The 12,799-nt window shown below is 49.1% G+C and overlaps 7 protein-coding genes across 7 annotated transcripts; 4 read left to right on the top strand and 3 right to left on the bottom strand.

Moving 5' to 3' along the window:
- Nucleotides 1–298: 298 nt before the first annotated feature.
- On the top strand, nt 299–1,956 carry HD556DRAFT_1234497 (zinc iron permease; the record flags this gene model as incomplete). Its single annotated transcript, XM_041297665.1, has 8 exons — nt 299–371; nt 444–530; nt 581–692; nt 750–784; nt 836–1,323; nt 1,373–1,448; nt 1,504–1,719; nt 1,757–1,956. 8 exons carry the CDS (start codon nt 299–301, stop codon nt 1,954–1,956), a joined length of 1,287 nt encoding a protein of 428 aa, XP_041161887.1.
- A 298-nt stretch (nt 1,957–2,254) lies between these two features.
- Nucleotides 2,255–4,091, top strand: HD556DRAFT_297426 (uncharacterized protein). The gene is made up of 3 exons (XM_041310174.1): nt 2,255–2,436; nt 2,488–3,043; nt 3,096–4,091. The coding sequence occupies exons 2-3, from the start codon at nt 2,603–2,605 to the stop codon at nt 4,023–4,025; spliced, it is 1,371 nt and encodes a 456-aa protein (XP_041161886.1). The 5' UTR covers nt 2,255–2,436; nt 2,488–2,602; the 3' UTR covers nt 4,026–4,091.
- A 6-nt stretch (nt 4,092–4,097) lies between these two features.
- Nucleotides 4,098–6,357, top strand: HD556DRAFT_296546 (uncharacterized protein). The gene is made up of 2 exons (XM_041310171.1): nt 4,098–4,658; nt 4,711–6,357. Exons 1-2 carry the CDS (start codon nt 4,230–4,232, stop codon nt 5,863–5,865), a joined length of 1,584 nt encoding a protein of 527 aa, XP_041161885.1. The 5' UTR covers nt 4,098–4,229; the 3' UTR covers nt 5,866–6,357.
- A 318-nt stretch (nt 6,358–6,675) lies between these two features.
- Nucleotides 6,676–7,757, bottom strand: HD556DRAFT_1441672 (uncharacterized protein; the record flags this gene model as incomplete). The annotated part of the gene is made up of 2 exons (XM_041306336.1): nt 6,676–6,897; nt 6,954–7,757. The coding sequence occupies 2 exons, from the start codon at nt 7,755–7,757 to the stop codon at nt 6,676–6,678; spliced, it is 1,026 nt and encodes a 341-aa protein (XP_041161884.1).
- Nucleotides 7,758–7,873: 116 nt separating this feature from the next.
- On the bottom strand, nt 7,874–9,333 carry HD556DRAFT_1360958 (uncharacterized protein). Its single transcript, XM_041302629.1, has 5 exons — nt 9,061–9,333; nt 8,852–9,010; nt 8,669–8,798; nt 8,373–8,615; nt 7,874–8,316 (listed from the first exon to the last, which is right to left on the bottom strand). The coding sequence occupies exons 1-5, from the start codon at nt 9,232–9,234 to the stop codon at nt 8,003–8,005; spliced, it is 1,020 nt and encodes a 339-aa protein (XP_041161883.1). The 5' UTR covers nt 9,235–9,333; the 3' UTR covers nt 7,874–8,002.
- A 621-nt stretch (nt 9,334–9,954) lies between these two features.
- Nucleotides 9,955–11,505, bottom strand: HD556DRAFT_296268 (uncharacterized protein). Its single transcript, XM_041310170.1, has 2 exons — nt 10,185–11,505; nt 9,955–10,133 (listed from the first exon to the last, which is right to left on the bottom strand). The coding sequence occupies exon 1, from the start codon at nt 11,252–11,254 to the stop codon at nt 10,373–10,375; it is 882 nt and encodes a 293-aa protein (XP_041161882.1). The 5' UTR covers nt 11,255–11,505; the 3' UTR covers nt 9,955–10,133; nt 10,185–10,372.
- A 262-nt stretch (nt 11,506–11,767) lies between these two features.
- HD556DRAFT_1360932 (uncharacterized protein) lies at nt 11,768–12,497 on the top strand. The gene is made up of 2 exons (XM_041302628.1): nt 11,768–11,901; nt 11,968–12,497. Exons 1-2 carry the CDS (start codon nt 11,814–11,816, stop codon nt 12,246–12,248), a joined length of 369 nt encoding a protein of 122 aa, XP_041161881.1. The 5' UTR covers nt 11,768–11,813; the 3' UTR covers nt 12,249–12,497.
- The last annotated feature ends 302 nt before the right edge of the window (nt 12,498–12,799 follow it).

Here is a 12,799-nt window from a genome sequence, read left to right as displayed (position 1 = left end):
GGTGACTGGTGAGGTCCCCAACTAGTGAGCCTTACTAGAAATAATCATGGCGGCCTTTGCCACGTCGCTGTCATTCCCTTACCCACCTACTACGTCTCTAGGCTTGAAAGTGCAGAACACGACCCACTAGGCTTGCATTGAACACGACCGTCAACGACGACAACCTCAACACAGCGGGAACTATTGTCGGTTTGGTGACCAGCCAATCGGCGGGACGCACCGTGACAAGGTCCAGGCACTTTACCATAAATAAGTTCACTATCCTCGTCACTGCGTGAACACAGACGCTGTGTCAGGTATGTATTCAAATGTAGAACTCGTAGGTTCGCGCATCAGCGCAATATGCATTATTTTTGTTGTATCTCTTGTCGGTACGTTACTAGTATCCTCATGAGTAGCACTTGCTCTCTCCGAGTCTTGCGATTCTAGTGACTGTTTATTAGCATCATCATTTCCTTTGCTCTCAAAGCGCCTCACGTTTCTTCAAATACCTCGCATCGTCTTTTTTATTGGAAAACACTTTGGAACAGGTGAGATATCACACAGTTTTGAATATCAGGTTCTGACATTATATCACCAGGTGTCATCCTGTCCACAGCGTTCGTTCATCTCCTCCAAGACTCCTTCGAGGCTTTGAACAACCCAATTCTACGCTCGCAGTCGAAGATAGGGGATTTTACTGGTCTCATCGTGTACGTCACCCTGTCATTTCTTGCCTTCTCTCTGTAACAAATATATCCATTATATAGATTGGCCTCGCTTTTGTCTATCTTCTTGATTGAATGTGCGTATCCTGTATCGCCACAAAAATGAGCGCTCACTAATCGGCTGTCAGATGTATCCACTTCATACGTGGACCGGCTCCATTCATACGGTTCACCGACACCATCTCCACGATCGGCTACCCCGATAACTGCATCGACACCCATCTCTACGACACCTACCCGTCGCGTCGATACGCCTAAGCCACTGGAAAGCTCTGCTTCCCAATCTGAGCGCACGCATCTCGTACATTCTTATTCTCCACAAAGCCCTCGACGTACGCGATCGTTCTCGTATGGGTCTACGAGTCAGTCGCACAGGCACGATTCCTACTTCTTCGAAGGACATCATAGACACGAGGCTAGGTGCTCTCATGATACGCACCATGAACGCGGATTCAAGTTGTCGTCATCATATGACCCAGAAGAATTGGAACAGGGTATCGTGGCTGACATAGTTCATGACCGGGTGCTGCATGCTGAGCATGGGCATTCACATACGCTAGATTCTGAATTAAAGGAAGTTCAAGTTGGAAAGAAAAGGCAGATTGTCGGCATTCTCGTGAGTATTGCACTCGCTCGAACTCCTCGTGGATTAATCCGATTTCTAGGTGTTGCAATTAGGCATCATGATACATTCTGTCATTATAGGTCTAACGTTAGCGATCACTCAGGGCCCCGAGTTTGGTGCGTAGTTTTATTTACTTACATTGATCGATATCGAGCCCAAATTATATCACAGCGTCACTCCTCGTGGCTATTATTTTTCACCAGCTTTTTGAGGGGCTATCGCTCGGCATTCGGATAGCATCTCTTCCTTCGTCGGACGATGGAGGCACTAAATATATGGCCATTTTACGATCTACCCTTATCGTGCTTTTTGCAGTTACCAACCCTGTTGGCATTGTAATTGGTCTTTTGGCATTCAGGCGGGGTCATGACGTCGGTACGTACCACTGTGATATTTCATATCCTTGTTACCTTTTCTGACGCAGCCACAGTGGAAATGCTCCTCATTCAAGGAATCATGTCTGCAATTTCCGCAGGGATGTTGATGTACGCCGCATGTGTCGAGATGCTTGCGGGAGACTTCGTAATGGACCCGATTTTGTGGCGCAGCGAGCTTTGGAAACAGACACTTGCGTTGGTAAGCTTGGGCGCAGGAGTTGTGGCTATGGCACTCGTGGGGATGTGATATATAGTCGGCTTTAGTAGTATTGGCAATGGACGGTAGTCGAGAACATTTTGGTCGGCAACCTCCTGTTGCCTATCTCTCCATGACTACTTTGACATCTTGCATCATCCTGCTGTATTTACTGTCGGCATGATTGAACACGGACATAGACTGTCTGAGCTCAGTTTCTTTATAGGTGAATGTGGTGGATGATCGTGGATCGGACAAATTTCGGCGCTTGCCGTTCAGTTGTGTAGCCTATAGCAATCCTGCCGTGGAGAAATTATGCTCTCCTTCCAGTAACCTTCCAGCGTGGCATCCTAGCGCACGTCGATATCGTGGCTCACCTCTACTCACAAGCTCCAACCCAGGGCATCGTTCCGCTGGTCGGGATAGCGGCGCCTCATCCACAAAAGCATGTCCAGAAAATCAGTATCGTGGAATAGGTCTGGATCGTATGCATAGAAGGCTATCAAATGATCCTCCTGTTCGTAATAATTGGTACCCCACTACTCAAACATACCCTCTCACTTGCATCAATTTTCTCCCTAGGCGGCACCAGACGTGTTGCTAGGAAAGGAAATCACAATGAACAGACGCCTATTGATATTCGTGGCAGCGTGTGTTTCTGGTTCAGCTTCTACCCCCATTCATCCACCTGCTCTGCATGCCTACCTGGACGATCATCTCACCGTGCGAGAAAGACTATGATCATCCGATGCGCATGAACATATTTCGGGTCATGAAAACAGTTTACCGCATGTTGGACTCATCGAATGAGCCGTCCGCAGTTGACGAAGGAAAACACATCGCGACCCTCGGGTATGCAGTGTCGCAGGAAAAACCAGGACCTCCTGACCTATCGAGTGTTGTGATCCATTTCCGTCTCTCAACGCAGTTTGCTACGCATTTTGTTATCACGTTCTGTGATTTGCAGATCGTAGACATGGCGCGGAACATGTGCATTCCCATCCCATGTGAACTTGCGCCGGTCATGGCAGACATTTATGAATTCTTAGTCGCGAGGTCGGCCTCCTGTCGTGGGTTGAACAACCCAGTGGAGGAGTGTGACCTCGCACGTAGGATATGGAAACAGCTGCAGGCGGAGGTAAGGTCGGATCGTACTCATTCATTGTCGTAGTGCGAATTGACTGCTGTAGAAATACCACAAACGGCTTTTACAACAAGAGATTATTAGTGACATAGACATCGTCTGTTTACGACCAGGCTCTCCGCGATGTTCTATATGCGACTCCAATCTTATCCACTGCAACAGCTGTCAGGTCGCATCATGCGAGTCGGATAACTGTCCAGGATCTTCTGAACCCCCGCTCGCGCGGTGCGGCAGGCATCAAAAAGAGGTGTTATGTTTCCCATGTCTTGAAGAGCAGGGGTGCAAGGCGGAGTTAGAAAAGTGTCCTGAGTGTAAATCGTGGTGTTGCACGAGGGACATGTCATCGTGTAGCGGTCATCCCATCGACATTCAACTTATTCCTGGCTTACCCGGGAGCAAGCCCGTACTTCCTGACCTGATCGTCGCATACGCCAAATCCGCACGTGTCCACTCTCCGAAGCGCGGTTGCTGTATGGAATGCGAGCTCCCCGGGTGGCGGAGCTGCAACAGCACACTATGTTGGTCTCAAACGATCTGCCCAGAGTGCGCAAGCAGTGGTGTGACATGTCTGTGTCAGGAAGTATGGGCATGCGACCTCTGCGCAGAGCATAGTCCGAGGGTTTTCATTCGCTGTCCGCGCTGCGACCGGCCGTTCTGCTGCTCTTGCTCTTATATCGATGAATGTCAAGAGTGCCACCGCGCGCACCTCTGCTATGACTGCGCTGAAGAAGATTCGGATATGGACGACGGGGTGATGATGGAACTTCCTAAATTTGTCGCGTCGTGTGGAAGTTGTCAGGCGAAGGTATGCGATCGCTGCGTGTCGCATCCGGCCTTTTCGTGTGCGGGGTGCTCGCAGCGGCTTTGCCCGTCGTGCCGCATGTCGTTGTGTGATGACTGTAAACAGTGGCTTGCGAGTGATGATGAGGAAAGTGGAGCTAGCGGAGACACTGGCGGCGCTGACCTTGACGTTTAGGTACCCCTGTGAACCATCACATTGTATTATTTAAAAAAATTAATATCTGAATGATTTTTAAGCACGTGACCTAGACGCGTTGCTGCGTAGCAAACAAAGCATAATAGCTTTTATTTACATGCCTTCTTGCCCTGTCATCCGCCACCCGACCTATACGATTTCGATAAACCCAGGAGGAATATCACGACTGACGACATCATCCTCATGCCAGCGTCTTTGATAGAGCGGCCAAGACGGATTACGGAGACAACCGTCTCGGCCATGCTGGCTGCGGCTGGAATGGTCGTATTTAAGATCCCGCAGGCGCTCTTCAAACTTTTGGGAAAGATTTCCTTGTATTCATTTGTCTTAACTTTCCACCTGGCCTTCGTGATCTACCACAGTACTAAACCATCGGGTGACGACGCAAGAGGGTCTCGTAAGCCTGAGGAGCCAGCAGTGTCAACTCGCGATTATCGTTTCTCGTCGATCAGGCTCCCGAGTAGTGTTCTTGGCGAACTCGTCTCTTCCAACAATGAGGGAGATACCCCCTTTATCGCTAACATCCCCTGTCCACGTTCGAGAAGTTCAACTACCTCTTCCGAGATTGCGAGGCACTCTTCGAGCAACACCTCTGTAGTAACGCTTGTCGAAGTAAGTCACATAGACATACGAGTAGTTAACGAGGCTAAGTCGAACATAAAAGACTGATCCGTCGAAGGAAGCCGTAGATGCCTACCCGACAACACCAACCCCCACCAGAAAGCACGGCACTATCTTTCCCGATAGTGAATGGGCCACCATGAATGCTACGCAGATTCGCAGGATTCGTCGGGCCGTGAAGCGCGTTCAATACAAAGCAGAACACAAGCCGCCATCCAGGGATGTCAGAAGCAAGATAAAGAAGAAAGATAAAGATGTCATGGAAAACGATCAAGGACACGAACAGGGAATCAGCAAGGAAGACGAACAAGACGACGCCAAAGAAAGCCTGATGAAGGACGACAAAGATGACCAGAAATACGTCAAGGAGAGTTACAACGAGGGTGCTAAGGATGATGACACGGAAGACGACGACGAAGGCCTGGAAGGCCTCATGGAGGATGTTCCAGTGCACGACAAGGAAGACGACACGGAAGACGACGACGAAGGCCTGGAAGGCCTTATGGATGACGTCCCAGTGCACGACAAGGAAGACGACACAGAAGACGACAATGAACTTGAAGGCCTCATTGATGAGGTTTTAGTGCAGGACAAAGGCGTCGAGGAAAATATTATGAAAAAAGATGACGGGTGCGTCAAGGAAGGTGCGGCAGCAGGCAACAACGAACTCGCAGAGGACGACAATAGGGGCGTTGAGAAACAATTCGGGGGAGAGAACGAAGACGTGAAAGAAAAAGTCACAGAGGACGGCAACATATGCTTGGAGGAAAATTTTATGGAAGACGACCAGGGCGGCGAAGAAGACATCACGAAGGTCGACCTCGAAGGTGTCGAGGACGATGTTGCGGTATACGACAGCGAAGGTGTCGATGAAGGCGTCAAAGAATGCGAATACGAATGCGTCCAAGATGACGTCCCAGAGGAGCATAACGAGGTCGTCATTAATGGAGATGACAACGAAGGTCATACGAAAACCGCAGCAGATGGCGCATGCAAATCCATACATTCAACGTACCACCGTGATCTATGTCAGCGGAACGACGTTATTATGATTCCCTCGCTCATCAAGGGCTGGCCCCCGGTCTTGCTATCAGAACCCATCATGAATGGACTGGACCCTATCGATTTCAAGATCATGCAATTGGAATGCGAATATCACCTATCCCGCGAGGAACCGCACAACGGCCGCTTCGTTTGACATGACGAAAGGAGTCCCGACAGAGAGTACAAGATCCTACCGGTACCCTCGAACATGCTGGAGCAGATGCGATCGAAGAAGTAGATCTACCTTGATGCCTATTTATTTGCGAAATGTATTTCTTGACTGATGTTGATGTATGGTTGATATTTCCTTCTCTGATCGAGCCTGTACAGTATTCGCAGGAGAGCTGTCTCCGAGATTGCACTTCTGTCGGTACATTCTCGGTCACATTTATATTAGTGTCAAAGTCGCGGAATACAAGTACAGACAGACTGAGACAGTTACAGTCAAGGACTTCGAAATAGAGGCTCGAGAGAGACAGATGGTGAGTCAGGCTCGACCAGGGGATGGTGGGAGGGAAGCTTAAAAACGCAGTTGAGCAGATAGTGCTTTGCGAAAGCAAGAACGACGACGGAAAATCTTAGCTCATCAGTAAGTATATACGTTTTGATAGAGGGGCCTCATGTGTAAGCCGCGGAGGCTGAGTCATGAATAAGATTTGACCGGTGTCGCGAATCGATTCAACTTGGTCAAACGAGTTAAACCGCGACTAAAGAAAGAGCTTCCTGCTCATTGCTCAACCTCTGAACGTCGCAACTTACATAAGAGAATCGTTGCCAACAAACAATCATGGGTCTCGTGGTAGATGATCCGTACTAGTGGGCTCTCCGATTATTCCCAAGTGGGCACTCCCCTTCCACGAACAATCCCGACGAGCACTCCTTTACCCTTCGAGTAATTCCGATACCGACACCCAGCTAATGCAAGACCGTGATGGTTCAGTTGTTCTGTGAGGTTTAGGAAACCTTAATCCTCGTTATCCTTCAGGCATGCCCAATTCTCGTCCCTCTGGAACCACACCAGTCCTTTAGGAAGGATAATGGTCTGTAGGGTTGGGCACGCTTTGCTCCATGCTTCCGCGATGTTCTTTTCATCGTTCAAGGAAGTCGGTATACCTGGCGCCATGAACGTGATGTATCTCAAGGCTTTGAACTGCGCGAGACTCGAGCCGATCCCGAGTAGAATTTCCTGTAAAAAATAAGTAAACGAAAGAGATGAAGCCATGCATGAGATGAAAAACTAACATGGGTGGAGTCAGGCGTGAGAACCACGAGATGGAAAGCCTCAAGATGAGGTAGCCGGTCTGCGATGAGAGGAAGGAGTGCGACAGGGGGGTCGCTTTCCAAGATCAAGACAGTGAGCCTCTTTATCGCTGTAGATGATAGTAACAACGTGTTGAGGGATGCACAGACGTCCCCGCGGTGAAGCGACATGGAAACGCTCTCCACAGGTCTACCTCTCAAGACCTCTCCGATAATGCTAGGGTAAGACATAACGGTCCTAAAATGTCCCAGCTCAGGGAGCGCCTTAGGTTCCAGCGCAAAGTCATACTCCTTATTCAACCCTCTCAGACAAAGCTCGGTTATCTTCGGCTGCATAGCCAGGAATTTCGCCAGCGAGCGGTCGCACCGCATGGATGAGGTGAAGGTCCTGAGCGAGAAGGAACACCCCTGGAATATCCATGCGACATCAGCAGTGTTGTCTGTCTGGGAGAAGTTGAGGGTAAGTGCTGTGAGCGATTTGAGTTGCTGGAGCGCGCGATTTAAGAGGCGGAGGATATTGGCGGTGATGAGGTTGTCGGCAAAGTCGAGATCGATAGAACGGACTTGTCGGGAATATGGGGCATTAGAAGCAAGGGTCTTTATAAGTTTCAAGGCTTTGACTGACGACGTTTCTGATATGTTACGATAGACCGCACGAAATGCAGTATTGTGGAATATGGAGTTGCTGCTCAGGACTGGGATGAGTTCGCGACGTTCCAGGTAATTGAAGATGAATTCAAGGATCTCGACAGGTAGTACGGAGGATGTCGAGTGGACACCGTCCATGATCAAGACACCGTTCCTTGTGTGTGAAGTCGATTGATCTGATAACGAGGGCTGAGGTCAAGAACAGCAGTACTGTCAGTAGTATATGATTATTATAGTACCACGGCCACACTGGGTTTTCTCCACTCCGCGAAACAAAAAAAATCAATTAACTATATATTTATTATTGCATGTCTACGGGTATTGGATGAATGAAATCATGCAAGTGTGTCCATCTTATCACCGCATCTAGATCCATAAACCAATTACTGGACTTTAACGGTCTTTGGGGCAGGCATGCTCCCCTCAGCAATAGCCTCTGCACGTAGACCCTCGGCCTCAATTTCTGCAATGAGATTGCGTTCAGCCTCTTCACGCTCAGACTTGCTCTTGTTCTTCATTGCCGCCTTTTGGGCATCGATGCGTGCACGATACTCGCGGTACTTGTCATCAGTGCCAAAAATGCGGTCGCACCACCGGAAAGAGGTGGAAAAGTTGTTCGTGAAGGCCATGTGGTGGAAATCATGATGCTCGGCGCCTGACCAGAAGGGGATGATATGCTGCAGCGACCAGGGGAAGTCTAAGGAAAAAGAACATGTTAGCACTGACGATCAGCTACTATGGATAGCCACCAACCGTAGCCACTGTGAGCATCGATAGCTTGGAAGAGACGAAGCGTAATCCAAATGTAGACCGTAAAAATGTGCAAGTTACGGGTGTACCAGCAGTACAAGATGGGTCCAGCAATGGTGCCAGTACCAAGAATGAAGACTTCAGCAGGGTGGGCATATTCAGCAGCAAGACCGAAAGGTGCCGAATACTTGTGATGAATCTTGTGAATATGCTTGTACAATGCGCCGGTGTGAAGTGCCTGGTGGGCTACAACGATATCATCAGTAAGGATGAGCAGGGACGTCTTAAAATTCACACACCAAAGTAGTGGAACATATCTTCAAAGACAAAGAAAATAGCGATTTGCGGGAGCATGGTTGTCCATGAAGGGAAAGGAACCTGCCAGGTACTCATACCAAAGTTCTCTGCCATAGGGTGGAATAACCATATCTTGCGGAGAGAAAGAATTAGTTTCGAATGTCAGATGCAGGGACTAGGCTCACAGCTGGAAGCTCAATGGTGAAATGCGAGAACAGCACCATTTTCGTACACTCCCACTGCTCTTGGGCAGTGGGAACCTTGTTAGGCTGGAGTTTCCACCGACGGAAGTAAGGAACAGCGTCGATAATAATCCAAGGGATGGAACGTCCAAAGTATACAAACTGAAGCCATTGAGCAACTGTTCATGGACTCTGAATGAGAGAAAAAATACCTCGTGGAGCAAGAAACTCATGAGGCCCGTTGCAATGATTGGGTTGTCAATCCGGATGTACCAAGCAGCCCACATCTGCTCAAGCCAACTGAGTTTCGTGAAATCGATGTTTGCATAGAGCTGCTGAGTAGTAGTCTGAGCCACAGCGGCGACAATCGTCGCGTTGAAAGTCATGATGGTCGAAGCAAAAAAGACAGACACTTAAATTCAACCACACCGCGAGGTTTTGAAGGAAAACAAGTGAAAGTGAAAATCGCGTTTCGAAGAACCACACCACTTTTAAGTAATAATTTATGGCGTGAGCCGTCGGACAACGACTCAACCAATCACAACCGGCTTACCTAATCCATGTTCATTCCCATTCGTGAGTCTCTCAGGCTACGTACGTCTTCCAGCCTGTCTCCCAGTACTGCCTATTTATTCAGACCAATTACAAAGTGACATGCAAAATTAGGTCAGTGATGGGCCTTGGTGTGTATGTTACTATGATTAATTCTTTGTTGACGATTGCTAGTTCCCTGTCATGATTATCCTTCAGTGCTTTGACAGTCGTAGGTTATGGAGGCTATATTGTATCACAGAAAATCGCCATCAAGGTATCAAATGTAGCCGAACAAAGTAAGTATTACAGTGGTAAAACGAAGGAGTAATGGTATAATAATTGATAGATAATACACATCTAAGGGAGTTCGATAGCGCGTCTGCCGGGAACATATAGCTCGGGCTCCCCCCGCGAATTTTGGCGCACCCTGTACGGGTCCCTCTCCAATCGGTTCAGTTGAGGCAAATAAGGCGTTGATAGTATGGGTTCATGCTCTAGAGTAAGAGAATTCTCTACCTCGTACTCCTCATCTGTATCATGGTCTTGGTCGATTGCGTTGACATGCTTGTTCTCTGGGGGATAGAAGCATCGTGTGGGAATTGGAAAAAATTTGGCGACTTTTTGATGCGGTGACGGAGGGGTTTCCTTGATTTTTTTCCGAGGTGAGTCCTCAGGGTTGTTGGTCTCCTCTTCTTCGACCTGAAGTTGTCGTTTGCGGCTCTTATGTGCGGGTGTAAGTTCAGTCCATTTCCTAAAAATGACACATTAGAAGAAACTGATTGGATTCAAGTAAGTTACGCACCGAGATGTGTCATCCTCGCCGCTGGAATACTCATCGTCTGAAACATCTCCCCGACGCCAGTCGGGGCTACATGGCTGGTGCGAAATCCCTTGTGGAGAGGAATTAGGACTCTCATCTACGGGCAGAGGCGCAGAATTTTCCCTAAACAACACAATCAGAATTTAACAATTCACGCAAGTTGAATCTAGTCACGTACCGAAAGTTGGCTTTACCATCGCTGAAAGGCTCGTGGAGGTACTGTTGAGGGTAGTTTGGGCTGCAGCTCGCGGGTGGAGACTCAGACCTTTCGCTAAAAACTGCAGGTCAGACACTAACACTTGGTGCAAATTTAAGTCAGGTACGTACCGAGAACCATCATCACCGTCACGACCATATTTTTCATCTTCTGCATCTTGCGGGCCCTTCTCACTCTCACCGGCACCGCCGCCAAGATCCTCCTCTTCCGCATCTTGATGATCCACTTCACCCTCGCTGCTGCCGTTCGAATCTTCATAATCTACGTCTTGTAGTTCCTCTTCATCTTCGTCGTCCAGGTTGTCATCGTGAGTCTTCACCGACCGCTCGACTTTCCTGATCATCTTGCGCACAAAGTTCTTCCCAGCGACAGATCCCAGGCGGTTCAAGAAATTCTGCATTCTATCCCTCTCGGCCTTGAGTTCGGCCTCTGCGAGAGTTGCATCGGCCAGAGCTTCAGCGGCCTCGGTTCGTGCATACCCAAGTTCAGTGTTGACATGAGTGCGGCTGCGATGAACGTCGGCGACCATCTGTGCAAACCACGTAGGATCGTTGGCGAGAGGAGGTGGAGGAGGGTAGTTGAACTCCATGAGAGGCGGATCGAGGGAAGCAGTAGGATTTGGGACGCGTGCATTGCGAGGTTTGTCGCCTGGTGGCGAAGGGAATCGTTCGAAAGGGTATTCGGCCCATGCATCACCCCCAGATTCTTCAGAGTCGGACATGTCGTCATGAGCAGAATGATCGACTTCCTTCTCCTTGCCTTTACCCTTCGGGTCTGAGTTAGCGGCAGTTGGGGTGGCTTGGGTTGGGTTCTGATGTTCAGCGTCGATCGACATTACAGCAATATTCTGTCGTCAGCTTTGTAGGCTAGTAATCAAGTACAGGAGGAGGTACAAATTCAAAGTCAAGAAGCAATGGATCGTTTAAAATACCTATAACAAACCGTCCACAACGTCTTAAAGCCACTTGTGGTGGGCCAAAACATCGGGTTATTGTCTAGTTCAAGTCCACAGCCTGCCGCTCACGGAAACCCCTAGGATCCCCAATAAGTCTGGGTGCTTGTGGGACCGTTACCTTTTGGGGATGTGGTGAGACATAATATCCGACTTGCAGGTTCCATCAACGCTATTGTGGGCTTCATTTGGTTGTCTATTGTACTTCGTGGGTCAAAGCTACGGGGTCTGTGACTGACGAAGTTCGGGATGGTGCGTACCTGTGGTTAGTATTTAATTGGTTCCTAGTACTGTTGCGCAGCCGCAGTGATTACAACACGAAAATTGGCAATAGCTCTCTCACAGTTCGGATGCAGCCTTTAGAATAAAGCAAGACTCGGAGTTCGATCGGGAACGTGGAGCCAATTTCAAAGTGACGAGTGAGTCATAAGATGAGTTCGTAATGTGGTTAAATCGTATACACAAGCTCAGTCAATACTCCTGGTTGACGTTTTGTTGGGACAGCGTGGCAGCGTGGTGCCAGTATGATGGTGGGTACCATCGCAGTATCCTGGACTCTGGACTCTTTCAAGATGCGCATGTTCTGACCCCATCAGCAACTGATTCACCATCACCAGAATGCACTTCCTCAGCCAATGATACAAAGACCAAGGTACCACGTGCCACTATGCCGACATGGCTCGCCGATGAGTACGCAGATGCCCGCACTCGTCTCGATTCTGAAATTGCGAAGACCGGGAGACCAGTTTGCTACGAGAGTGGGCAGTTCATGATAACTGCCCCTCCGCTGGTGTTTTCCCGTGTTGTCCCTTTTGAGATCGAGCCCTTGGACTTCTACCGGCCGCGTTTTTCCATATGGCTTTCCCACCTCTTCTAGCGCATTCCTTGTCCAAACTGCAAGGATGCAAACCGACGATCCAAGAGGGGGCAGCCAGTCGTGCTTCGTGTTCTTGGTTGGTCACAGCAGCCACGGCGCGTTGTCGATCTTGAGCACTTGGTGTTCATCGTTGGACACCGGTATTATTGTGGGCACGAGGAGTGCAAGAAGACATTTCAGAGTTGGCCGCCTGCAATTTTACAAGCCATACCACCACCACTTGCAGCCCTCTTTCCGTTCCACCTAACATACATGAGTTGTGACGTTGATATTTGTCCCTTCGTGAGGCTCTAGCTGGCATATAAACGTTCATTCCGGGTTGAGATTCTTGGGTTCACAAAGCTGCCTCAGGTAGTAATGGCATCGCAAGGCCCACAGAAGGCGCCGGCCCGAGTTGGCTGGCCACTGACTGAGAGCTCAATGCTAAACCGGGCCACTCGCGAAAATCTTCTTCCTTTCCATTCACGACAGATTGACAGTGTCGGATCAGTTGCATGAGAATAGAGAGAAGCGTCCTGTATGAGTGAAATGCAGTTGTTTTGGCAGTGGCG

This window comes from Suillus plorans (genome assembly GCF_016647745.1).
Source record: "Suillus plorans strain S12 chromosome Unknown HD556scaffold_19, whole genome shotgun sequence".
NCBI lineage: Eukaryota > Fungi > Basidiomycota > Agaricomycetes > Boletales > Suillaceae > Suillus > Suillus plorans.
The sequence above is the reverse complement of the archived record's forward strand: the minus strand, read 5'-3'. Positions and strand labels throughout refer to the sequence as shown.